This window comes from Sorex araneus, chromosome X (assembly GCF_027595985.1).
Source record: "Sorex araneus isolate mSorAra2 chromosome X, mSorAra2.pri, whole genome shotgun sequence".
NCBI classification, from domain to species: domain Eukaryota; kingdom Metazoa; phylum Chordata; class Mammalia; order Eulipotyphla; family Soricidae; genus Sorex; species Sorex araneus.
The window spans coordinates 345,990,310-346,017,856 of NC_073313.1; the positions used below are offsets into that span (position 1 = coordinate 345,990,310).

Below are 27,547 nucleotides of genomic sequence, written 5' to 3' on the forward strand. Positions count from 1 at the left end.
TTAGTTACAGTTGTATGGTATTTATTTTTTTTAAGTTACAATAAAAGGCTCTTACTCCTTTGAATTGTCTCTTTGCTTATCTTCTAACATAATTCAAAGCTTCATTCTGAGTGTTTTACATAAACGGGGGCTGCTATGAATTAGTACTCTGCTGCTTTAGTTTACATTTTAATGGGCATTTCGTGAAGACTTAGTGGTAACACAAAATCTTGTTTGTGCTAACTGGATAACGAGCTATACTCCCTCTTAGTCACCAGTGACGGCCCAAAGGCAAAATATCAGGGGTGAAATGCTGCTAATAACTGACAACTGTCCTTTTTTTGTCATTATATCTATCAACTTGCTTTTCATCTCACATTGAGAGAACCTGGCCTTGCAAGTGTTCTGGGTGCTATGACAAGCTTCCTGATGGCATCACTTGAATCACAAAAACTCGAATCACAAACTCATACGGAGGGAAGACATCAGGACAGTCCCTTCCTACTACTAACTTCCTGGCTAAACATTAGACTCTAGGTTATGATCTGGACACTTTATTGGCATTGTCCAAAATATTGTTTTATTCTTTAATGGAAAAAAATCCATTAATATTCAAATAAAAGAATCACATTAAAAAAAACACATAAGAAACAACCTCCAAGAACATCCAAGCAGCAGAGGGAGGGAAAAGTGTTTGAACAGCCCATCAGTTTTCTTCAAAATATTATGTGACAGAATATGACCCAATGCACTGGTTACAACAATTCATAGAATTTTTCAATGTTTTCTTGAGATGCAAGAGTTCACTGTTGCAGTGTTTTCAAACGACCAATCAAGTGCGCTACTTCTCGGTTCAAAAGGCCACTGGTAGATCCATCTCATTTTAAGAATGTTCCTTCACTGCTGAAAAAATACGCTCCCAAGAAAAGAAAACTGAAGTCTGCGCCGAGCGTCTCACAACTCGTCCTTCCCCAGGTCGTCCAGCTCCACGTCGCTGAGGTCGATGTCATCTTCCACGGGAAGCTGGAAAACAAAAGCCACTGCTTTAGCCCTGCAGGGTCTTGTCCCCACCAGTCAGGAGCCAACCGCCTCTCGGCAGAGCAGCGAAGTGACTTCTATAAAGGAATGTGGGCTCACAACACTAGATCCAGGCCCCACTCCGAACTGTCTCTACTGCATAAATGGGAGAGGTGGGAATGCAAAAGGAAACATGACCAGACGTCTGTGACGGTGACAGCAGGGCCAGAGAGCGCTCACCGGGCTGGTGTGCGTGCTTTGTATGCCAAGGGCCTGGGCTCAAGCCCAGAACTAGTCTCCAAAGGAAGTGACAGCTAACTACACTACCCTGAAGATAGTGGGGAGTGTGACCTTCAGTGCTAATGCTAAAGCTGTAATCTGACATTTCCTTACAACAAAGTAAATGAAGACTCAGATTAAATGTTTGCCACGATGGGCTAAGAATCAGGAAGGGACCGTCATCAAGGAGACTTAGTGTCTGTCACAGGTATCAATTGGGTGCAGAGAGCTCAGGCTGCTCACGGGGGAGTCCTTGGTATGATCCCTGGTGCCTCATGCCCCCCAGCACGACAGGAGAGCCTGAGCAAGGCGTGCCCCCTGCCCCCGAAGTATACCAAATGCCAATTACGATTATTACCGTTTTCTTTCAAATTCAGTTGTCACCCCTCCCTCTCAACTCCCCTTTTTTCTTCTCCCTATTTTTTAAAAATTTGGGTAAGGCTTAGGCCACACCGGTTGGTGCACAGAATCAGGGGTGATTCCTGATTCTATGCTTAGGAGTAACGCTTGGAGTGCTCCTGGCATGCTCAGGAGGGCGATATGGTGGTGGGGACTTGAACCAGGGTCACAGCCCATGTGGCTGCATGTAAGGCATGCAGTGTTTCCCCTACTATCTCTCCAGCTCCCAATTTCGAAGAGCTTAGATGATTCTTCCCGATGGCACTTCAATGACGAGACTGCAGCAACATGCTAAACTGAGGTCCGACAGCGGGCGTGGCTGACTGGGGAGTGGACAGGACGGAGACGCGCCTGCACCCCAGAGGCGCCGGTCCTCACCTCGCCGTCCTTGCCGTCCCAAGGCTCTCTGGTGCTGATGGAAGGGAAAGCCCCGCCCCCGACGGGCGCTGTCGATCCGCGGCCGAAAGAGAGCTCCCTAGGAGGAAACAGCCGAGACAGGCGCAGGTCAGAGGACAGCTGAGGCACACCAGGGTTCTCTAACAATGACTGACCAGCTCTACTTCCGGTACAACAATAGCTGATTCCCGCCCAAGGCCTTGGCATCGGATCAAGCTAGTTCCCATTAAATTATTAACAGCAAACTTATTTTTCTGAAACACACATCAAGTACATAGACTGTTAAACGTTAATCTGGATCACGGGAAAACCCAACAGCGATTAGTCGAAAACAGACCTCAGAAAAGTTTTTAAGAGGATATTTTGGGGGCACTTTTTTTTTCTAGCCAGCCACCCAGCACTGCTCAGGGATCACTCCCAGCGCTGGGGGACCGTATGTGGCACTGGTGATCTATCTAATAAGAGTCAGACAAGTGCATGGCAAGCACCTGAACCCTTTGATCACCTCTGCCCCAGACATGGTGCTTTAAACACTCTTCCCTTCAGAGGTCAGCGAAGGGGCATCAGGGATGGGTCCCTGGTGGACGGAGCTGGTACCTGAAAACAGAAGGATGTGGCTGCCGCCGCTGCTTCTCAAACAAACTGAATACAAAAATTCAGGCCTTCTCTTCGCTTCTGGCTTTTTGACACACACACAGCCCTGTACTGCTGCCTGCAGTTCCAGTTAAGTGCACAATGTGTCCCTTTCAGACAGACAGGCGTCACGACACTGCCTTGGCTGGGGTACAGCCGAACCACCGCCACTACATCCATAAACAGTTAACCTAGCCTCACTGCTTCTTAACCCTCTGCGGGCTGGCCAACGAGCGGTACGCATGCACACCGAGAGGAAGGAATGCTAGCAGCTCCGCCCCTGCTGAGGTGGGCATGACCGCCCCGGGCCCAGCCCTCCTAGGTCACTGGGGGTCGGGGTCTGGCTGGGAGTCTTCCGAGGGTGGCCCTGGGTCTGCTGGTCTCCAAACTGACCCCCCAGGTGCTTGAGACACTGCTCAGAAACATGGCTCAGGGCCACAGGCGGGAACACTGGCACGATTTTGCTGCCTCTCTATTTGTCCCACACATTTCTCCACTGGAAGCTGGCTGGGTCCTAGGGCTTCTTCCTACCTCCAAGGCACGACATCTGAGAACTAGTGACCCACGTAATCTCAAACACAAATGTCACTGTCTCAGGCTTAGCACATGCTACTGCCCCCGGACCTTTCCCGAGGAGCATTCACCTCTATCGTCCCTGTACTTGGAAAGTAAGTATGGGTGAAACTCAGCGTCAGTGAGGGAACCTGTAATTCCCAATAACACATCACAGGCTCGACTCCACAGTTACTTATCACTCACGTTTGTTTTCTAAGGTTTGTGACACGAGGGGCTGCTGAGAAGGGATGAAGTGCTGTTGTACAACCTTTTGTCTACAGGCTGCGCTCTGCTCAGCAGTAAGTTCCCAGAGGGCAGGGAAGTTCTACCTAATTGGAACTATTTTGAAAAGAATCCTATTCCTGATAAAATATTTACCAAGAGCTTAGTGTAAGCCAGGCTCTCCAGCAGTAACTAGAGATGTAGTTCCATAAAACTGCCCTGAAGCCAAGGCCTAGAAGAGGAAACCACCATGGTTCAAACACACGAGGATGGGGGCTGGGGGACACGGGCACTTCCCGCCGACGGGAGACGTGTAGGAGAAGCAGGAGGCGGGTAATGCCATCTGCACAGAAGGGCACAGGTGGCACAAGGGCAGGGAGAAAAAGGAATATGGTTCCCTCTGCAGCATACATCCATGAAAGAGTATCTGACACGCAAGGTACAGAAAGGTCATTTAAAAATTGATTTATAAACATCTCATTCTTGAGTGCATCAAGTTCAAAATCATTGCACAGAAGCTGCCGATGTCTGTGTGTGCCACTGATGTGGGACCAAATACGGACAACAGAAAAAGCTGCCATGTAGTTGAAACTTGATTTATTGATAATTTCGGCGTTTTAAATTTCATTTACTGAAAGAAAGTAGCGTCTATTTAATGAGGCTGCCAGATGGTGAGAAACACCAACTACAGTGCCAGGGTGAGTGAGTTAAGGCCTCGTCTATTTATACCTGGTTTCAAATAAATAAGCCACACCACCACCACACAAGGCAAGAACAGGAACCAAGGAATTACCTGAGAAACTCATTAATGCCCTGCTCACTGAAAGATCCTTTAAGAAGGGCAAATTTCATCTTGCGTGCATTAATGGCGGCCATGGCGGGGTATCCAAACCCTCCGATGCCCAGTGCATTCTCGAGGTCAGTCTGGGCTCCAGCTTCTGTCCAGAGCCACCTAGGAAAGCAGAGCGGGGGTCAAGGTCCCTTCTAAATGAGTTACAGTCAAACCGACACTAAAAAGCAAAAGATCACACACTTAATAACGCATAGAACGCAGTTGGTGTAGACATTAGTTGTTCTTAACAATAGTGCATTTAAAACCCGGGGGGTCGGGTGGGTAAGGAGGAGTGTAAGGATGCTGACAACACAGCAGGCGGTACTCAGGGAATCACGGGGCAGCAGGGACCAAAGCCGAGCCTGTCCCGCCCTCAATGCAGTCTGAACTAGCCACCGTGTTTCTCATGTTCCCCACATCCTAACTCCTTAAGTCTCCCCAAATCTATTCGTTTACCACTAAAACAGTGCCCCCCACCAATCCCCAAGATGTTCATTAACCTCATACATTTTTTTGCTGGGAGCCATGCCTGGCGATGCTCAGAGATGACTCCTGGTGGGGCTCAGGGGACCCTGTGGGGTGCCAGGACCAAATCTGGGTCAGCCACAGGCAAGGCAAGTGCTTTACCTGCTGTGCTACCTTCTCTGGCCCCAAGTTTTCTTCTTATTCTTTTTTTTGGGGAGGGAGGGGAGGGGAGGGGAGGGGGAGGCACATTTGGAGATGCTCAGGGCTTACTCCTGGCTCTGTCCTCGGGGGGACACTCTATATGCAGTGCTGGGGATGAACTTGGGCCAGCCACAGGCAAGGCTAAGTACTAACCCCTGCACCACCGCCCTGGCCTGCTCTCAGTATTCTGCCTTTCGTCCATCAGGAGCTCCACCCATAGCATTTGAGATACTACACACGCTCTTCAATCTCCTATGCTGTTTTGGGGTCACCCATGGTGGTGGCCCAGGATTATCCCGGTACTCAGGAAATTACACGGTAGTGGGGATCCAACACAGGGCCCCACATGTGAAGTCCGTACACTAGCTCTGATTTACTTCCCCAGCCCTGTTTGCTCCTCGCAGAGTCTAACTTCTTCATTATTCATGTACACAGAAAAACGCTTACAATTCTTGACCCAAATTTTACAGGGGTGCAGAGTAACAACCCTCAGAGAGCGCCATCCATGGGTACACCCAAGTACTACTGCTCTGGTGGAGAAGGGCACGTCTATCGGAGAGGGACGGGCAGGAGGAAGACTCGCACAGCCGGGAAATGACAGATAAGTTAGGGTGAGAAGCAAAGCACAAAGAAAGGGGGGAGGAGACAGATGCAGACTTGGTTTTTAAAATCTAAGTTCCAGGCTGCAGTGATACCTCAGGTAGGGCGATTGTCTTGCAAGCAGCCAACCTGGGTTCAACTCCTGAAACCCCGCAGGGTACCCCAGGACCGCCAGGAGTGTAGAGCCCCGAGTCAAGTCCTGAACACCACTAGGTGTGCCCCTCCCAACCAACCAAGAACAACAAAATCTTGAAGTTTCTCTGCCTTTTCATCTAGATTTTAAGGTTGTACTAGAATTCAGGGCTGGGCGTTCACCTTTCACGCAGTCGACCCATGTTTGATTCCTCCGCCCCCTCGGAGAGCCCGGCAAGCTACCGAGAGTATGGAGCCCGCACGGCAGAGCCTGGCAAGCTATGCATGCGTATTGGATATGCCAAAAACAGTAACAATAAGTCTCTCAATGAGAGACATTACTGGTACCCGCTCGAGCAAATTGATGAGCAATGGGATGACAGTGACAGTGACTAGAATTCAACCATGTTACTAATGGAAGGTTTAGGTTATTTTTGCCCGCCTTAGCCCTAACACTTAAAATACAACTCCCGTAGGAAAAAAATACGCTGTTACACTGGTAAGGGGGGAGATCTTTTCACCTAGACTAGCTCTGTATCTTTTATTTATTTATTTTTGCATTTTAGGGTCACACACATCGAGGCCAAGGGGTTACTTCTAGCTCTGTGCTCAGGAATTACTCCTGGCGGTGCTCGGGGGACCATGTGGGATATCAGGGACTGAACCTGGGTCTGCCGTGTGCAAGGCAGAAGCCCTACCCGCTGTGCTATCGCTCTGGCCCCTAGCTCTGTATCTTAACAGTCCATGTGAATACAGAAATGTGCATAGAAAACTGTGGAGAAAAACTGAGGGAACCTGGCACTTTCCAAAAGTATTATGCTCTCCTACCCCAATGACACCGACATTAACTTACCCCCACATTTTCTTTTTGTACTTGTCTGCCAACTTCAGAAGAACATCCAAATAAGAGTTTCTGCCTACAGCTCCTAGACAGACAAAGAGAGTTTTCAGAGAAAATAAAGGAGTTCATAACATGAATCTACTTAGAAGGTGTTCTCATAGAACAGCTAACAGACAGCGGCTCTGCGCTGCTCGTACCCGTGTCCAGAATATGGGGCAGCACCGCCACGACACACAGCTGATGGTCCTCACACGTCTTCTTGGCAATGTCCTCATTGATGATCTGCGGGACCAAACACAGACCGTCGGGAGGCCAGCTTCCAGAAAAGTCGAAAACAAGGGCCAGGGAGATGGCTCCAAGGGTGGGAACATGTTTTGTAAACAGGGACTCTGGGGTCTACCCTGGGCACTGCTCAGCGTGGCCCCCAAACCAGACCCTTACGGAACTCAGGAATATGGCTGGAAACAAGACATCACCACGTCCATTGAAGAACAAAGCAATATAAGAGCAAGAGGCTTCTTCCCCGCCACTTCCTTAGGTACCAATCGTAATGCTCTCGAGAAGATTCTTATGTTTTATTCCTATCTCAGCCACCCGCAGTGGTGGTCAGGCAATGTATTAATGTTTGGTTATGAAACCAGAACGCCTGAACATATTGCCTGGTTGACAGCCGTACAGATTTATAGATGGGCTTATTTTTTGTATTTTTTAAGGATCCCTGTGCTTCAGTTTCCACATATGTAAATGGAAGAAAAAAAAATCCCTAAGTCTCATGTAAGAATTTAAATGAGGGCTGGAGCAATAGTATAACAGGTGGGGCATTTGCTTTGCATGTGGCCAACCTGGGTTTGATTCCCAGCATCCCATATGGTCCCCTGAGCACCGCCGGGGTAATTCCTGAGTACAAAGTCAGGAGTAATCCCTGTGCATTGCCAGGTATGACCCAAATGGGAAAAAAAAAATTTAAATAAGAAGATATGAAATGAGAAGAACTATGAAAAGTATCACAGTATCATAACTGCACATGTCAGTGACTGGGTCCATTCTATTTTAAGCAGTTCAGCGGTACTTTGGTCTGTTTTAGTACTCTTAAGCTGTGATAAGCAGCAATTTATCAGACTAATTTTGCCCATCTTAAAAGCAACAGAACACTTCAGAGTATTTTGAAGCGAAGGGAAGAGATTACTGGAGAAGATTAGCGCCAGTCAGTAGAACGCCTCTTCTACTGGGACAGGAACACTTGCCCCAGCAGCAGGGGCAGACTCGGTTTACCTCAAGCAGCTCAGGAGGAGGGGCGTTATCAGAGAACAAATCCAGGGCCCGTGACACGATATCGGATCTGGTCCGTCCCCCATCATAATCCACAGGAGACTCGCCTTTCTGAAATATCTTGATTGTAGGAAATCCCCTAATCTGTTCACCAAAATCAAATTAATACTCAGTGAGAAATAAGATGATCTTTATGCCTTCTTAAACCGTCTTAAAAAGGAGTACCCAAACATTCCCCAGGCAGCACCAAGGTCTAAGGGATTTCAACATCTCGACTTCAGGCCCAGCTAACCAGATTCAAACCCTGGAGAGATACTTAGCATTAGTATCTCGGCTCTAGACCAACTGGACAACTTCAAAAGCCACATGAACAGTGTGTAAAAACCTGAAGAGTTGCATGTGCATTGCATGTACAACACAGGGTAGAAAAATAAAAATTGGTGGATCTGAGTTTGTTTTTCAGGTACAGCAATAATGTAACTTTATTATGAAATGAGTAAACATCAACCCTCTCCCCTCCATGGGAGACTCAAAGCACTGGACCAGCTGTAAGTCCCGTGCGTCTCACACGGCAGTCGCCAGACTCACCCCGTAGCGAGAGGTCAGATGCTGATTGGCGGTAGCATCCACGGCAGCCAGCTTCACTTTCCCTTTGGTCTGCTCTTTCACCTCTGAGGCAGCTGCAGCCCACTCAGGCTCCAGGCTAGAGGAAAACGTCCGGAAAACGTCCGTTACTTTCGAGGTAAATACCACTCGGAAACCAGTGAGTGCCATTAAGAAAGAAGTCCACCGCTCTTATTTGCTTCACTATTTCCCTGTCAGGCTTTGAAAACAGGAGGCAGGAAATTCTTGGCAACTAACGCCTACGTCTAACATTCATTCCGTTTAGAGTCAGAACTTTTCTAGGGATCTTGAGTATTGTGACGTGGTTCAGCTCTTTACATGGCGTTGTAGGAATTCTCTTATGTGTGCAATCTAAACTAAATAAAACCAAATTCATGGAACGAATGGGGGGCTGCAGAGGTAAGACCACTCAACAAAACGATCCTGCGAATGTACTAAGAATGCAGTGACTCGCAGGAGTTGGTAAGAAGCACTTACTTTTTGCAGTGTCCACACCAGGGAGCATAGAATTCAACCATCCACACATCTTCACTGTCGAGGACATTCTTATCAAAACTGTCATCTGTCAGCTCAATCACGTCCTTCTTACTTGTGCTTTCACTTCTACCCTGTAATTTGTGACATTCAACATTAAACTGCAACTTTGCCCCAAAGAACACAATTTCTATTCTATCTAGCTATCTTTACATAATTGCTTCTATATTTTAACAAAGCTTTTGAGTTTTAAGCAAAAAACGATTTTACTCAAACTGGTGCTGTTGCCCAGCCTGAACTACAGCTGCGCTTGGAGCTGATGGCAGCTACACCCTGTGGTTTGAGGGGTGGGGGAGCGGCATGTGGTGCTGGACAGAACTCAGGGATCGTTATGTATAGGGCTCGAAGTCTCTGCGCTGTATCTCTGGTCTCATCAGAAACCTCAACGCAGATCAATGTTTCATGGCTCCTAACACCTGCATTTGTGGGTTTTAACGGGCCACACCCAGCAGCGGTGAGGCATCTGATCCCGGCCGTCAGGGACCATTCCTGGTGATGCTCACGGACAGTATGGGATGCCAGGGGTCAAACCCCGGTCAACTGTGTGCCAGGTAAGCACCTTCCCCACTACACTATCTCTCCTCCCCCTTATAAAACTATCCTAATTCAGATTCAAGCTGGTTTATTCCAGGGGTATTTTTGTTTTGTTTTAATAATCTTAGGCCAAAGATTTTAATAATCTCAGGGGCAAGCCCATGACTTGCGGTTTTAAGATGGGGTTCAGTTCCTGGCTCAAACAAAACTCTAATCTCTCTCTAATTAACTTTTTGATCTTTTGTACGTGCGATCAAACAAAAGTCAAAGAAGCCAAACAAAAGTCAAAGAAGCAGGGGCCTAATTTCCAATACCCTTTGATACTCAAATTCGAGATTATTTCCCCACTCTTGTTGCCAAAATTAAAGTAGAAGCACGGTGTTCCAGTCTCCGTACTGGAAACTCTGTCCTCCCCAGGGCCTGCGCCTAACTACAGCCACTACCTTTCCGTAACACGTCTACCTTTCAAGAAAGAAAAAAATAATATTCAACCCTTCATACTTTTCAGAACATTTTCTTTCAGATCTAGCACTATAGATTAACACAGCTAATAATGCCGTTGCGTGCGGAGTAAGCCTGGCCCATTAAATGTGTAAGATAAAGGCAAAAGCAGAGGACCGGCGGCTAAGTGCTGAATCTGTGTAACGCGAGTTTCACTGAAGAGGCGAAGGGCCATTTTATCCCTATTTATCAATAAGAACTTAATGCCTTTTCATAAAAACATTTCACACGAGGGCACCTAAAACACCGACCCATCAGACAGCATTTCTCCTCCTTCCCTACAGAGAACTAGCCACAGAACTCGGGCTAACTGTCCTAGAGGGCGGCCCAAAGGCCATCCATGTCCACCCTTGCCTGCCCATCAGCTCTCCAGAGGGAACTCTCAGTGTCCTCCCTCGCCTTTGCAAGCGGACCCGCGAGGAGGCTTCTCTCTCCCTCTGCAGTTCAACCTCACTCCATCAAGCCTGGGCCCAGGAAGCTGCCCTGGGGGCCAGAGCCTGCAGCTGTGGTCCTGAGGGGGGACATCAGCAGGATGGGAGGGGCCACCAACCTGACCACCTCTATTTTCCATCTTAAAATCTATATATAAAATTTACATAGAAATATTAATATAAAACAACACATTATACACTATGTCATTTACATACTTACATGACAGACACGTGTTTATTTTGCCAGGGATCAAATCCAGCGCCTCGGACATGTGAAGCATGCACTCCACCCATGTATTTTAAAGTTTATCAATTTAAGATAGAAAAAAAACAACGAAAGGCATCTTCCCTAAGGAGGCCCCGCTCGGGCGCTCAAGTCACACGCGTCTCAAACCACAAAGGCTCACTTACTTGTCTCCCTCCACTCCTGCCGCCAAGGCGATCCTTGACGAGCTGGCGCAGGGTGGACAGCGCGGCATCCACGATGGCCTCGCTCGTCCTGCCACCTACAGGGGGACAGAGGAAGGACAGGTGGAAGGGAGGCAGGAGAGGCGTGCCTCCGTACACCTGTCAGCATCAGCCCATGTTCCCAGATCCGACAGCACCGGGTCGAGGGGAAAGGCGATCTCACTCCAGCATGCATCCTGCAGGGCACTGACGCCGGGAAACCAAGGAACTCCTCTGCCCCAGACTAGGTTAGTGGAACAAGAACTTTCTGCTGACCTGCACATGAGAATTTTACTCTTGGGGATTTAGTAACATTTGCAGCAACTTCATCTAGCTAGGGAAAGGGGAAATTCCTCAGTATGAAGTACTATATGAGGAAAACGGGAGAAACTTAGCTTGATGAGGTAAGAAAAGACTGGAGAAAGCAGGATATAAAGTACCTGGAAAGCAAACCTGGTGTTTTCTCTATCGCACTGAAAACACTGCATTTGAGCTTCGGGGTTCTACAGCTGGTTTCATCCTGACCGTTAGCAGCAAGCCCTGCCACCCCAGACTCTCTGCTCAAGAAAGGCGCGCACGAGCTCAGCAGGGCAAGATCATGTTTGCCAGAAACCGACCTTCAGACTGTGACGGCAAAACACACACACTCTCTTTCACGCATTTCATCTTTTGGTGTTCCCTCCTCCTTTGGGGGAGGGGGACTGTTTTGGGGCCACACCAGCAGTGCTTAGGGGTCTTCCCTGATAATGCTTGGGGGACCATACACAGTGCTGGGGATCAAACGCAAGTTAGCTGCAAGCAAGGCAAGTGCCTTACCTGTTCACTTGCTCTCCAGTCTCTTTCCCCTTTCTTTTAAAAAGTATCTCCTGGGGCTGGAGTGATAGCATAGCGGGTAGGGCGTTTGCCTTGCCGACCCGGGTTCAAATCCCAGCATCCCATATGGTCCCCTGAGCACCACCAGGAGTAATTCCTGAGTGCAGAGCCATGAGTAACCCCTGTGCATTGCCGGTTGTGACCCAAAAAGAAAAAAAAAATAATTAAAAAAAAAATAAAAAGTATCTCCTAATCAAACTGTCCAGAAAGAAGTAAGACCTAAGATTTCCAACTGGGCTCTTGAAGGAAACGCAGTACAGTGACATCTAGAATCTATCTGTGTAAGAGTCTAGGGGTGAGGCAGAGGAAGTAGCTGAAGGGCTGGGGCACATGCCTGGCCCACAGGTGCCCTGGGCTCAGTCTCCTACACCACATGATCCCCCAAGTTCTACCCAGTGCTGCTCCCAAACCAATCAACCAGTAATAAAAAGGAACACCAGTGACTGTGTCAAACTGTCTCGGGGGCCCACTCCTGGCAGTTTGTTAACAGAGCACGTAGCATACCAAATGCCACCCCTTCTCCAAACACAAAATTTGTATAACACAGCAAAGTGAATGCATTATTCTAAAGCTGAAAAGCAGCTGCTTATTTCTTTTTTTTAATTTGATTTTCCTATTTAAAAAAAAAAATTTTAATTAGTGAGTCACAGTGAGGGTACAGTTACAGATTCACACATTTCGTGCTTGTTTTTCCCTCATGCAGTGTTTGGGAGCAGCTGCTTATTTCTTTAAAAAAAAGAAAGAGAGAAAGAGAGAAAGAGAGAAAGAGAGAAAGAAAGAAAGAAAGAAAGAAAGAAAGAAAGAAAGAAAGAAAGAAAGAAAGAAAGAAAGAAAGAAAGAAAGAAAGAAAGAAAGAAAGAAAGAAATACTAACGCAACTTGAAAGATTCGGGAGTAGAAGAAATGCTTTAGCTAAGCACAAGCTCCCTACAGGTAATGGGACCCAACTACAGGGATACTAACCAAGTCTCATGCTTCACGCATATACCAGCTTCAGTGAAATTTCTCGGCCTCAAGTTGGTTCCCACTCCTGCAGTGTGCAGACACGGAGCAAGCCCGGGAGAGGTAAGTATCCCCTCGAGCGGCCTAGCAGGTGCAGGAGGCAGCCAGCAGCCACCCACACTCCAGGGTCTACACTCCCTCCACTTTTCTTTTTCAATATATTTTTTTCTGTACGTGGAATACAATTCAAGACAAGCCCGGCTACACTTGACTGATGCCTCTTGTACTAATCAGCTCAGCCCGTCTGCTGGAAACTCATCCTTCTCACAGAAAGCAGGACACTAACGCGTTCCAAGGAACAGAAGAGAAAAAACCAAAATTTTCTCTTTTTGTTTTTGGGCAACACCTGGCTGTGTTCTGGGCTTACTCCTGGCCCTGTGCTCAGGGACCACTCCTGGTGGTGCTAGAGGAAGCATATGAGGTGCCAGGGATCAAATCCAGGTTGGCTGCATGCAAGGCAAGCGTCCTGTCCCCCGTACTAACACTCTGGCCCCAAAGTCTTTCTCTTTAAAGAGAAAAAACAAAAACTTTTCCAGGGCCCAGGTGATCACTCTCTGGGAAAGCATGTAACATGGGCCCCTCTGGGGCTGATCCCTGGCACTGACTAGAGCTAAGACCACCAACAGGAGAGACCCCCCCACCCCTAAAAAACCCACAATTTTATTAAATGATCCACAAAAGTATTACATAAATAAAGTGTTAAATTTAAACAGAGTATTACTCTATCCCCAACCCTTTCCTGAGAAGCACAAGCACAAGCTCTGCCGAGTAACTCCAGTGACCTCAAATGTCTGTGAGAGCTGAAGTGATGGAAGAGGGTGACCAGAGGAATACTGCGCCCTGGCAGTCCTGAAGCCTGATTTCTCCCCTTAGTTGTCAGTGTGCCAGAGAGACAGTACTGAGGTTAAGGACCCCAAAGCTCCACCAGGAGTGATCCTTCGGCACAGACCAGGAGTAAGCCCTGAGCACTGCTGGGGCAGCTCAGAAAACAGAAAACAGGGAGAATTTGTGGTACTAATTTAGTATAATTAGGAGACTAAAAACCAGAGATGCAAATCCGAGTACACAGGTCTAAGGATTCACAGGCAAAATACTCCATAGGTACATGAACAGACAATTTAAACTGACTTTCAAATGACAGGTCTTGTTTGTCCAAACTGAGATGTTGGACCAGAGGTTCCAACTTAATTGGCCTACTGCCCTTTTAAAAAAAACACACATAGAGCACCCCTTCCCTTCTAATGTACACCTAAGGTAAGGCAGACCCCTGGACCATTCCAGCACACACACACACACACACACACACACACACCCCACCCCCCAACCCCCGAGCCTGGTAGTGTTACCAACTGTCAAAGACTATCAGATCCCTTTTCTACAGTAAGGAAAGCTCAGAGACATCTGTGAATCTTTATTGAACACAGAGGGGTACACAGAGCCCCACTGCCCATAGAGCTGTGTCGACACAAGCATCAGTAATAAGAATCCTTTACCCGCACAAGATATATACTCAAACTTTATCAGAAGAGGTAGGAGTCACTAACCCATTGTACAGATGAAGAAGAAATTCAGACACAAAGTGTTGAGAAACCGGCAGAGAGCAGGGCAAACAAGTTAACAGAACCTGAAGTTCTCTTTCCACCTACTTGCTCAAATTAAAATTCTAGTCAGGAGAATGGAGTAGTCAAGAAGAGTGTCATTACCTTGGTAATCTTCTGGTCTGTTTTTGTTGGATCCAAAAATCTTGATGGTAGGAAATCCCTGAACGCCATATTGACCTCCTAGTGACTGATGTTTATCTGCATCAACGGCACCAACTTTCACAACATCCTATGGAAAAAGAAAGGAAGTATCTTTCTTTAATCTGAGGCAGGAGCCACAAAACCCTGTCACCTGAGGATTCATGCCAACTAAGCTAAGAAAATAATGAGAAGGGTCAAGTTTACACAGAGAGTCACAGTTAAGAGTAATAGATTCAGCCGCTCTCTGCCCAGATGTGACCCCGAGCGGCTGCACGCACACAAACGGCTCCTCTATTCCTGAACATCCATGATCCCGGAGGCCCACTAACTACTTTCCGCACCAGCGGCTACTTGCAGAAATGCCTCTAGACTGTGAACTAAGCCACGGCCCCATGCTACCCTGGGAGGGGAAAGGTTTTTCTCTCTTGACCTTTCCTTTCCCCAGCAGCTCGGCGACCGCCATCTTATAAGGCCCATTAAACAGAGGTACGAGCTTGCAATGATGCAATTTCTGGCAGAAATTTCTCTGGACTTAATTGCTAAAATACCAGAAATCCAAAACCGCGCGGCCACATGACCGCATATGCTCTTCATTCTCAGCAATGGGAAACAAATTATCAAATGATGCCTTTTTGGCAGGTCTGATTGTTGGGGGCGGGGAGGAATTCCAAATAATAATAGTGAGTTTTCTGTTGAAATACTAAATGTAAGTAAAGAGAAAGTGAAAATCATCAGCCACACAGGTGGGGGGGTGGGATGGGAAGGGGGTGGGGTGGGGGTATACTGGGGTTCTTGGTGGTGAAACATGTGCACTGCTGAAGGGATTGGTGTTTGATCACTGTATGACTGAGACTTAAGCCTGAAAGTTTTGTAACTTTTCACATGGTGATTCAATAAAAATTAAAAAAAAAAAAAAAAAAAAAGTACTAGATTCAATCCCCATCACCACATACGGTCCTCTAAAACCGCCAGGAGTGATCCCCGAGTGCAGAACCAGGAGTAAGCCCTGAGCACTACGGGAAATAGTTCACACAACAATAATAAAGTAACCAAGGCACTCAGGAGTAGAACACACATCTTATATGTGCAAGGCCAAGGTCCATCCCCAGAACCGCATTGTCAGGAGTCGTCTCCTGCATCCCCCACCCCTCGCAGAGAACAATATGGAAATGTATATTGCCCCTTGTTCCTGAAGATTTGGGAAGCAGAACCAGGATCTTGAATGTCTGTGCAAATTAGCTTCTCGGTATGCATCAATGCGCTTCGTGCTGATTTAAAGAGACAGGCGAAAGGGGGCATCATAGAAAAGTACTTGTTTTTGTTTTTGGGTCACACCTGGCGATGTTCAGGGGACCATATGGGATGTCGGGGACAGAATGTGGCTTGGCCATGTGCAAGGCAAGCCCCCTACCCACTGCACCATCTCTCCAGCCCCTACTGAAACTTACTTTCAGTGCAGTTGCAACTTTCTTCCACTCTGGTGTTAACCTTTGGCAGTGTCCACACCTTTTATGGGATGAAAACACAAAGTAAGAGTTAGTTTTTGATCCCTAATTCAAAAATTATCCTCTTGTAGTTCCTGAAGGAGCTCAGTTTCAAGACTTGGCCATAATAATCCTTTCATATCATAGGATTCCTTACCTTTATCTGGTAATTTCACAGCTTCCAAATTCCAGCTTAATTATATCTCAAGAGTTTAAAGACCCAGTTCCAACTGTAATCCTCTGCCTGAATAGGAATGCCAGAAGTTCTCTAGTTGAGTGTGACTCAATGTGTAGTCTGAGTTATCAGGCGAAATGCTGACTCCTAAGATTCAAGAACCAGAAAGTGGAGCTCTGGGAATTTTTTTGTTGTGGTACCTGGGATTGAACCCAGGATCTTCATACATGTAAAGCACACGCTTTACCACAGAGCCACATCCATGGCCCGTGGAAACCTTACATTGCTTTTGTTTTTTTGTAGTGTTTTTTGGTGGGTAGGGACCACAGCTGGTAGAGCTTGGAGAACTGAGGGGCTGGGACCCAGGCCCCCCACATGGACAGCGAGGGTTCAGTCTATTGAGCTCTCTGGCCCCAGAACCTACATTTTAAAATAAACTCTGCAAGTGATGTTTAAACCTAGTAGCCTTACAGAAATCCTATCAATTTTCTCTGATCTAGTCCAATCCTTTTTTATTTTGCTTTGTTTTACCAGCCGGGCTCCAACCTTGGGTTCAGGGATTTGGCTGGGGGCGCCTGAGTGAGGCTCTGGCTTTGATCCCCAACACTGAGTACAGCCAGCAGCGGCACCGGACATCTGAGCTGGGCGGGACCCCAAAGCAAAACCAAACCAAAACCACAACCATGATCTTTTAGCTACTAGTATCTTTGGGGTGAGAGGCAAAACATATAGAGCCTTAGGGAAAAGAAAATGTGTATATTCATGTATTTATCTACATACAACCTGTTCTGCTCATCCCACCATATACAGATACTCTTCTTTTTTGTTGTGTAACAGCCACCATATGAAGAGACCAGAGTTTACTCAGGTGATTTGATTCCTTCTGTTTTCAGTTTTTGGGGATGGGCCACACCGGGCCACGCTGGGGGGGGGGGGGAGGGCACATGGACAGACGGGGGACCATGCAGTACCTGCATCAAACCTGGCGCTCCCCATACGCAAAGCCTGTGCCTCCAACCCTCTGAGTCATCTCCTCACCCAGGTCTCTTCTTTTACACAAAGTAAATCCTCTAATTAGCTCTCTAGGGGATCTCTAGGCGAGCAAATGCCATATGCCAACACCACACCCAGCCCTATTCCTGCAGCATTTCCTTTAACCAGCACAACTCTGCGGACAGACCATATTGTTTTCATTTTACAGGTGATGAAGCAGACACTGAGAAGTTAAGACGCCTCCAGAATCACAGGTAAAGACTGAGCTCGCCGATACCTTCATCACTAAGGAACGTCACCTTCCACGGGGGTCGGGGCTTCTAGGTACTACAGGTAAATCTTGTTTCATTATGACTTGCAGATACTGCATTTTTAGAACAAATCCAAAATTTTCAACCATCTTGCACCAAGCAAATATCAGTGCCATTTTTCCAGAAGCATCTGCTCACTTCACAGTGAGTTGTGTAAGTAAGATGTTATACACTGCTTTTTAAAGCAATAATGCCATCGTACTTGTAACGGACTGTGGTATTGTACATATACAACCTGTATATGCACAGGGTAGGCAAAAAGAAAAATCGTACTTTAGTGCAATACTCGCTTTGCTGCAGTGATCTGGAAGAAAACCTCAACATCTCAAGTGTGTGTGTTTTGAAAGTCAGGATCTTGGGGCTGGAGCGACAGCACAGCAGGGAGGGCGTTTGCCTTGCACACGGCCAACCCAGGTTTGATCCCCAGTATCCCATATGGTCCCCTGAGCACCGCTGGGTGTGACCCAAAAAAAGAAAAAAAAAAGTCAGATCTTTCAGGGAGACAAATGCTCTGAAATGTAGCTTCTACACACCTTCGCATACTACTTATATGTATAAATACTCATCTCTCTAGAAGATATAAGTATCTCCAGGAGATGTATGTACAAGCTATATACTACTTCTACATATTTACATATAGCTTCTACATACTTACATCTTCTGCAGATATGTGTTTAGGAGAACTACTTAGACTTTCAAAGGTCCCATTTTTATTTAAGTTTTTAGGCTACACTTGGTGATACTTAGGGGTGACCATATGGGATGCCGGGGATTGAACCTGGGTCAGCTGCCTGGAAGGCAAATGCCCTACCCATTGGAATACTGCTCCAGCCTCAAATGTCCTAATTTTACAGAACATCGTACTTCTTTAATTTTTAGTTTCTTACAGAGACTTTCAGGGTAAATATACCACCTTCAATAGCACTGTATCACTGTCACCCCATTGTTCATAGATTTGCTCGAGCGGGCACCAGTAACGTCTCCATTGTGAGACTTGGCTGTTACTGTTTTTGGCATATCGGATATGCCACGGGTAGCTTGCCAGGCTCTGCCGTGCGGGTGGGATAATCTCGGTAGCTTGCCAGGTTCTCCGAGAGGGACAGAGGAATTGAACTGGGTCGGCCACATGCAAGGCGAACGCTCTACCCACTGTGCTATTGCTCCAGTACCACCTTCAATATCAACATTAAACAACACAAAGACAAATCAAAATGCTACATACATACATGGAAGATTTGGCTACCTTCTAACTTGAGGGTGATTCTGCTGGGTCTCCCTCCTCAAAGGACTGTTATTTAAAATTTAGAAGCTCTGTAAACTCAGATGACAAACAACAAAAACCAAAAAGCCCCACACTGTTTTTGCTGACCGAAACTCAGGAGATCGCCTTTCACCACTGATACAAACACGCTAGAGTTGGGGAGTGTGGCTTTGTCAGGAATAAAAGGGCAGTTTTCTTGGAACCTGCACTACGGATGTTGCAGATTAGGCGACGATGTCAGAGTGATGGTGGCCAGTCGTTAGAGGTAATGGAGTAGGGCACCCCACAAATATTTTAACCTTTGGTAATGTCGGTCTGTTTTTTGGCGTGGACGGGGCTGGGTTCACGCCTGGCGAAGCTTGGGGCTATTCCTGTGCTGGAGGGACCACCGGCAGCGCGGAGAGTCCAGCCATGGCCGGCACCATGCGGTGGAAGCACCTTACCCCCATTTTCTCTGGCCCGATGTTATTTCAGATGTTCGGTCTCCTTTGCGACATGACAAGCCGTGTTTTATTCTAGGAAGGAATCCAGAGCCCACAGCGAGGTTCCGAGTACCTGCTCCCATTCAGCATGCTTTCACTTGGAACACCATCAGACAGAACTGCCAGTGGAGCCGCAATGATCAACTCCCAGATTCTTATCCTTCCCTCTGAACTATCTGGTTTCCTTCAGAAAGGAGGCAAAATCTTATATCTTATATCATACCTCTCCCAAACAAGGCAAACCGCTCATGAGAGAAAAGATACAATCTGCAAAATCTGTCCATGAGAAAGGGCCAGGGAGCCAGCTGAGGAGTTTGGGCACAGCCTTGCATGTCCTGACCCAGGTTTGGTCCCCAGCACCACCAGGCTTCCTGAGCACCACTGTGGCCACCAGGATGGCCCTGAAGGCCTGAGCAGCACTGTGTCCTTGGGTCTTAGCACTGGCCACCAGCCCTGTTGGCTGAGTGTCACTGGGAGTGGCCCCTGGGCCCCCTTGGAGCCTCTTCCCAATCCCACTCCAAAAAGTCCTCAAAGATGCTGGAGCCATAGAGGTAGTACAGGAAACAGGGCGCCTGCCTTGCATGCAAGTGAACCAGGCTTGGTCCTCCTGGAGCACCTCCAGGTAGAACCCCCAAAACACACCAAAACAGTATTCAAGGATGTAATGGTCTGCACATTTATCAATACAAAGGAATTAACTTATTCAAAATTTACAAACAAAAATCAAGGGCTCTTAAAGATAAGCAGTATTCAAAACGTTTTAGCTACACAAACAATGTATTATATATTTTCTAATTATATATAATTATACACCTCTAATTCCAATGGCACTTTAATTTCTGCTCCCGCCCCTACCCCCGTTTCTTTAAACATTGTGGTTTACTAAGTTGTTTGTGATGCTTTGTTATGACATTCAACATTCCAACACCAATCCCACCACCACTGTCCCCTTCCCTCTGGCTGTACTCAGGGCTTACTCCTGGTTCTGTGCTCAGGATCATTTTGGGTTCATCTCTGACCCCAAGCCCCAGTGATGCTCAGGGCTTACTCCTGGCTCTGAGCTCAGGGAACACTCCGGACAGGGCTCAGGGGACCGTAGGGGGTGCAGGATTAAACCTGGGTTGGCATATGTAAGGCAGAACTGCCTTACCTACTATGCTGTCACTCCGGTCCATGTATTGTCTTTTAATATTAATTAAAAAAAAAAAGACATTTGTTTGAAATTTTTGTACTTATTCCAATAGACAGATGAATGTGGACGTGCGGAAATTTTCTGGTGGTTGGTTGTTTTGGGGTCACACCCTGCTAAGCTCAGGGCTTACTCCTGGTGGTGCTCGGGGGACCATATGGGATGCTGGGAATGGAACCCAGGTGGGCCACGTGTCAGGCAATCACCCCGTCTGCTGTTCTATTGCTCTGACTCTTAAATGAAATCTTTTAAGTCCCCTTATTTCTGAAATAAACCCTCTTCAAGAAATAAAAGGGAGCCCGGGTGGCCATGCTTTTGCACAGCCGCTTTGCTGCTGAATGACCAAGATCCAGAAGGCAGCTACATGACTTCTGGTCCCAGCAAGTGCTTGCAGCCATGTCTCCAGACTGTGAACTAAGACTTTGCCCCATGTCGGCCATGAAGGGGAAATCTCCTTCTTCCTCGGTTTTTCTTCCCTTTGGGGAAAGAAGCGGTGTGGCGTCTGCCATATTATGGAACTTTTAAGAAGGTATGAACTTGGTGGGAAGGAGAAAAAAAGAAAAAGTGTTTTGAACTTGAAACAGCGGAACGCTTGGGCAGTCTCGGGCCAGGGCTGATACCAGCTCGCGATCTGCCGAGATTCGACCCGAGTGGCCATTGATGAGAATGAGGAGACTTCATATCTTTTCATTCTCATCAATGGAAAACTAATTACCAAATGCTTCCTTGTCAGTAGGGCCGTATTTTTTTGGGGTAAACTCCAACAACAATAGTGAGTTGTATGTTGAAACTCCAACAACAATAGTGAGTTTTGTGTTAAAATATGGAATGTAATCAAGGTAAAGAGAAAATGAAGTGAAATTTATCAGTTATACAGGCGGGGGTGGGGGGTTGGGGGTTGGGGGTGGGAGGTATACTGGGGTTTTTTTGATGGTGGAATATGGGCACGGGTGAAAGGACAGGTGTTTGAGCATTGTATAACTGAGACATAAGCTTGAGAACTTTGTAATTTTCCACATGGTGATTCAATAAAATAAATTTAAAAAAAAAAAAGAAAGAAAAGGGAGCCAATATTAGTCTTTCCCTTTTGTCTGACCATGAATTTTCTTCATAAAATCAGTTTTCCAGCCTTTCTCATCCTAAGAGAAATACCTTAATATTATGGAAGTTTCTTTCTGCTCTTTTGCACCAATTAGCTTAATCTGGCCACTTCTTAAAAAACTGACTGGGGCCATGTGGGAGAGGGGCAGGACTGCCTACAAGGCCTTTACTAATAACCTAGTGGAGTTTCACATTTTCCTCTCTACTTCTCTGTATTTAAGCGATTAACTAGCTAAGTGAGATGAAGTAATAAAATGGCATTTCTACGTGCTATTTTTTCCCTAAAGTACCACAAATATACGACAACTATTTTGTAACACTTACCATGGAGCATAGAATTCTACAAGCCACAAGCCATCACTCTGAATGACTTCTCTGTTGAAATTTGATGGCGTTAATTCAATCACATCGTCACTGGAGGAATACAGACCATTCACTGCTAAGAAGAAGGTACAGCTCACCACACCTGCAGTGACGACAAAAATAAACCATTATTAACGGCAGAGTTTGCCTTCTAACAGGAAATCTGGGCAGCTCCCGCTCTGGCCACTGACCAAGGCAGGACAGCCCAGGTCACAGTCCCTCCTGCTGCAGCCGGAGTCGCCGCCAGCTTACTCCCACTCGTGCAGTGCTGAGCCAGGTAACACAGTCCACCCTCTTATCTCTTAAGTTGCATCGAAAAAAAGATTTTAAGAAAGACAGTGAAAAACTGGGAGATCGAATCTAGTTTGGTGATCCTGAATAATCCAAATGCGATTTATCCCTCAAGTTATTCAACTGAGATATTAGCATACAATCTTTAATTAACTTTTTTTTTTGCCTTTTTGGGTCACACCCAGCAGTGCTCAGGGGTTCCTCCTGGCTCTGCACTCAGGAATTACTCCTGGCGGTGCTTGGGGGACCATGTGGGATGCCGGGGATCGAACCCGGGTCAGCCGCGTGCAAGGCAAACGCCCTCCCCGCCGCTGTACTATCGCTCCGGCCCCAATCTTTAATTAACTTTTAAAGGAAAACTTAGTCTCCCTTAAGATTAGGACTCTTAAAGACAATTTTTTCTTGTAAATTTTTTAGTTCTACCAACTGTCCACAGCAAATCATCAGGGACTCATAATGTTGCTGGTTAAGCTTAGAAAGAATTTTCATGTGTACAAAAGGCTACTGTATCACTAATAGCACTGTTGGCCCATAGAGTGACCCAAGTGTCCCCCTGTTGGCTAGTCTGGTAGCTGAGATACAGTCTAAATAATCAATCAGTGCTCATCGAACATTGCTGGCAAGTTTTGAGAAACTGCAACAGTAAATGTATAATAGTTCTTAAATACAAGTCTCCTGTTCAATGCTTAGGGGGTAGGAGACTGGGCCAAATCTGTGGTGTTCCAAGGGCCATATGAGGACTGAACTGGGTCCGCTGCGCAAAAGGCAAGCAAAACACTTTAACCCTGTATTATCTCTCTGGCCTCTCGATGCCGTTTTGTTATCAAGCAGATGAGAAAAAAAAAAAATTCCAACTGCCTGTTGCTGAAGAAAAAAAAAATGTTCATTCTAGATTCTGGTTTTATTATAGGTCTTTTAGTTTCCAAGAACCCATCCACAGTGTTAAGTGAAAGCTTATAATAAAGATCCTTGAATAATTTCATTTCATTCAACATTAGCCAGGATTCTTTTTCTTTTCACCTTCTAAAAGATGAAAAAACGAACACTGAAAGATGTAGTACTTAAGGACTTGCAGAAAAGCTATGACCTGATAAAGGTTTAAGAAGTCAAGACGTTCAACTGACAACAGTATTAATTTTCCCCTTCCTTTAATTATTATTTCTTGACTCCTGACTGCACTCAGGGATCACTCCAGGTGGGCGTCATGGGGCCATATGAGGAGCTGACCCTGGTCAGCCTTGTGCCAGACAAGTGCCTGCCTGCTCCGCCATCTCTCCCGCTCCTGGCTACTAGAAAATTTTAAATTACAGCTCACGTTATACATTTCCATTGGATGGTGCTGTTCAATAATCTTTCCAAGGCTGCCAGAAACTTTTTTTCTTTTAAATTTTATTTTTATAAAGTTGTTCACAATAGTTTATTTATATTTACTATTAAAATGCCAATCCCACCACTATTACACCTTCCCACCACCATTAATTCGAATATTCCCATCACCCCAAAAAAGTCTGCCTCTCAATAATTTATTTTCTATTGCTTGCTGTGAATAATCCACTAAAAATGATCCTAAAAAGCCTCCTTAGAGGAGTGTGTGAAGTGTTGCATCTCACCCTGGAGCTATTAAGCCCTGGTAGAAGGGATTACTAACATGTTGTTACAAGTTGAGTCTGTTGCAAATACTTTTTTTTTTTTTAAATCCAGCCAGGCTGCCTGCTATTATATACCCCATCAAATGCGGTATGCTACTCTTAGCACAGTGGCAGCCAGAAACTTTTTAATTTCTTTATTTGGGGAGCAAAACCTGGCTGCATCTTACATCCTAAAATATCTTGTAAGCCCCGTATGTAATTTTTCTTATACTGGTTAGTATCTTCAAATGTTTAAATTATTTGACTCTTTTAAAAAAAAATAAATTACCGTGAGATACAGCTACAAGACTGTTCATGGTCAGGGTTTCAGTCATACAATGCTCCAACACCCATCCCTCTACCAGTCCACCAGTGAACACTTTCCACCACCAAGATTCCCTCCCCTCCTCCCCCTTTTGGCTGCCAGAAACTTTTAAGTGTTTGATTTACTTAACAGAGCGTGCAAACTAAGCACCTAAAATGAGACAGTCCTAATTCTGAATAAACTTGAAAATGAGAATCCTTTATGATGACCCACTGCCTTTTAGGGGCGGTGGGATGGGGGCAGGTAGACCTGGCTGGGCTCAGGGGTCACTCTTGGTGGTGCTGGGGAGGACCACATACAGCGTCAGGGATCTAACCACGGTGGGCTGCAGGCAAGGTAAGCATCTTACACCCTCTACTACCTTTCTGCCCGGAGATCAATTGATGGCTGTTCAATACAATGAGCTTATAGTGAAAATTTCAAAGATGGAAAAAGTCAAAAGGTCAATGGTCCACTAGAAAAACACTATTTTAGTGGATCTTTTTACATTTCTCCATGCCACCGAGAAATCTAAATATATTTAAATAAATGACTTTTACTATACATTTGTCTGTAACCTTGTTTGCTCAAAATAAATCAGACATTTCCTCTTAAAATTGAATATTGTCTATTCTTCTACATGTAACCAATTTTTAAATGAAACCATTTTAAATTACTATGCTCAGCTTGGGGATACAGCAAGCTCGGGGAGAAAGCAAAGGGGCTGGGAGGCAAATTTTGCATCGGGAAAACAGGTTTGCTAGCCAGCAGCTCACCATTCCCCCAAACAGCTAGGAATGGTCTTCAACCCGCCAAAGAGTCTGACTGCTGCCTTTTTTTTTTCATGACCAACAGACCAATACTAAAAATTCTTAAGTCCCGCCTCCTACCCCTCAGATTTCCTAGGGAGAAAACCTTAAGCGAAATTGGGGATGTGTATGGCTAACATTTCACCTATCCGTCTATCTCCCGACACTGCCATTTTAACTAATGAAACTTCCATGACACTGGACTGGGCATTATTCTACACACTCCTGATATTCATTCATTTCAGAACTCTGTAGTCTGGTTCGAGTTCATTTTTAGACCAGGAAATGGAAACACAGTTAGGGTAACCTGCTTGAAGCCACATCCTCAGAGACAGAACAGGGTTATACAACCCCAATTATGGGTTGAAGAGAGGACAGGAGCATAACGCCAAGGCAATGCATTCAGTGGATAAGGGCGGGAGGGGTCCTTTTCCCTCTCCTGCTCATCAGGCAGGCCCAGAATGCAGGCTCCTTTCTGGGTGCTCAGAAAAAGGCTGGGCTCCCAAGGGACCACGATTTTTACTGGAGAACTGTGCTTCCCTTCCACACAAAAACGGAGGTCACGTCCCCCGTTCCTGTTGACGGGGCTAAACTTGTTCTATTTGTAAACTTGGGCCACATCTGGTGGTACTCAGGTCCTGCTCCTAGTTCTGTGCTCAGGGATCACTCCTGGTGGCTCAGGGGACTGTTATCAGTTCTGGGAATTGCACTGGGGATTGGGTCCGGCGTGTACGGGGAAGTGCCCTCATTGCTATAATATCTCTCCAGCCCCTCTACTGCCACATTTTTGCTTGGGTCCTTACAAGAGGCATCTGCTCTTTTGAAGGCGCCAGCTAACTGGCTCCCTAGGTCCCTGCAAAAGCTCTGTGTGCTAGTCGGGTTAAAAGGCACTTAAACTGAAGACTCAGAAAAGTAGGTGATGGCACGCATGCAGTCAGAAACCACCCCTCTCACAAAATCCCTCAGGGAAAAAACGCAGGAAGCAGGTCAACACTGACCAACCATGCCCTAACGTTCTCCTTACCACCCCACTCCCCGGGAATGAGCTCCGACGGGAAACTGAGCTCGGCAGCGTGGAGATTCCAGACTGGAATGTGACAGCAGATGGCTGGGCCATCTGGCTTTCCGTCCGTCCCTCCTCCTCCACGGCACTCAAGGATGCTGGAAATCCCAGCCGCGACCGCGGATGTCCCACACCTGCGAGCTGGGTCCCAAAAGCAGTGGCGCGGAACCACCCCCGAGGGCTCCCTGCAGAAGGCTGACGACACGCAGGAGAGGAACGAGCACTTCCTGGGCAGAGCCCGACTCTCGCAGACCTCAGTCCGAAATTTCAGAGAGGAGCTAAACGGAGACAAAAATCTCCCCCGGGGATCAACCCCTCCTGCATGCCGCAGACAGGGGCGCAACAACTAGTCCGTACCTGGTGCAACCCCTCGTGCATGCCCCGGACAGGGGCACAGCAAAGACTCAAATCTGGTGCATCCCCAGACAGGGGCACACCAAAGATTCTTATCTGGTGCATCCTCTAGGCTAGTTCAGCTGCGCGCCGCCACGGTGCGCACCGCTCGTGTGCGCGCGCGGGAGAGGGGTGGAAGGGTGGTCGGGAGGCAAGCCCTGGGGTGGGGCCGGCTTCGGGGCACTCGGTGCCTCGCCGGGGCTCAGGGAACAAGAGCGGGGGTGGGGGGTGGGGGGGCCTCCACCCCGCTTCCCTGCAATCTCCAGAGCAGGCGGCCGCCCCAAGCACTGGTTTGAAAAGTTGCCTCGCACTCTTATTTTCCCCAGCGCCCTTGCCCCCGAAAGCGGCTTTGAGGAGCCCCATTTCCCTTCCCTCTCGCATCCATCCATCCACCCGGCACGGGCGGCCGAGGGTTTGCTAATTTCGCTATTTATTACGAGTAGGAAAAGAATTCCACGAGGAGGGACCCGAGCCGCTGCCGGACGCCCCCCTTTGGAGCTCGCACCCGCTCTGTACCCAAGGCCCGCCAGGGTGGAGCCGGAGCTGGGTTCCGGGGGGGTGGGGGGAAGGCTCCCGCCCCACCAGGGGGTCCTCCCGATCCACCCCCCCCCCCAGCGCCCCTGCCCAACCCCCAGCAGCCCACGAGCACAAGCTCCTCCCTTGACCCCCGGCGAAGTTGCGGAAGTTCCTCCTCCCGGCCCCCCGCCAACGCGACCCCCCCCCTCCACCCCGCACCAAGCGCCCCAAGTCCTGCAGGGCCCCGACGAGTTGCTCGCGGGGCCCCGGCCTAGGGCGGCCCGGGCCCCCTTGACCCCGATCGCCCTGCGGGGCTCCCCTCCCCCCTTTACCGCCTCGCAACGAATCCCAGCGCTCTCCCGAGCCCCCTCGGACCCCGCAAACCCCCCGCCCCCACCCGCAGCCCCTAGGACCCCCTCGCGTGGGCCGCGCCCGTGAGTCCCCACCCCAAGGCCGGCAACGTGCCCGTCCGTTGCCCGGGCAGAAGCCGAAGCACACGCGGGCCCGCTCGAGCCGCCCGCCCAGCCCCCGGGCGCCCCGCACCTACCGAGCACCAGGCGAGCCATGCCGAGCTCCCTCCCGCACGCACAGCCGCGCCGCGCCGCCGCCGCCGAGGCCTCGGATCCGCCGCGCCGCGCCCCCGCCGCCCCACGTCCCGCCCTCGCTCGTCCTGGCAG

General features: G+C 47.7%; 1 protein-coding gene across 1 annotated transcript; it reads right to left on the reverse strand.

Annotated features, from left to right (window-relative positions):
* Positions 1-27,547, reverse strand: PDIA6 (protein disulfide isomerase family A member 6). Its single transcript, XM_055122394.1, has 13 exons — positions 27,418-27,547; positions 21,828-21,969; positions 15,956-16,013; positions 14,469-14,595; positions 10,856-10,950; positions 8,922-9,052; positions 8,409-8,523; positions 7,824-7,964; positions 6,749-6,833; positions 6,564-6,636; positions 4,274-4,432; positions 2,053-2,149; positions 1-1,002 (listed from the first exon to the last, which is right to left on the reverse strand). Exons 1-13 carry the CDS (start codon positions 27,434-27,436, stop codon positions 934-936), a joined length of 1,311 nt encoding a protein of 436 aa, XP_054978369.1. The 5' UTR covers positions 27,437-27,547; the 3' UTR covers positions 1-933.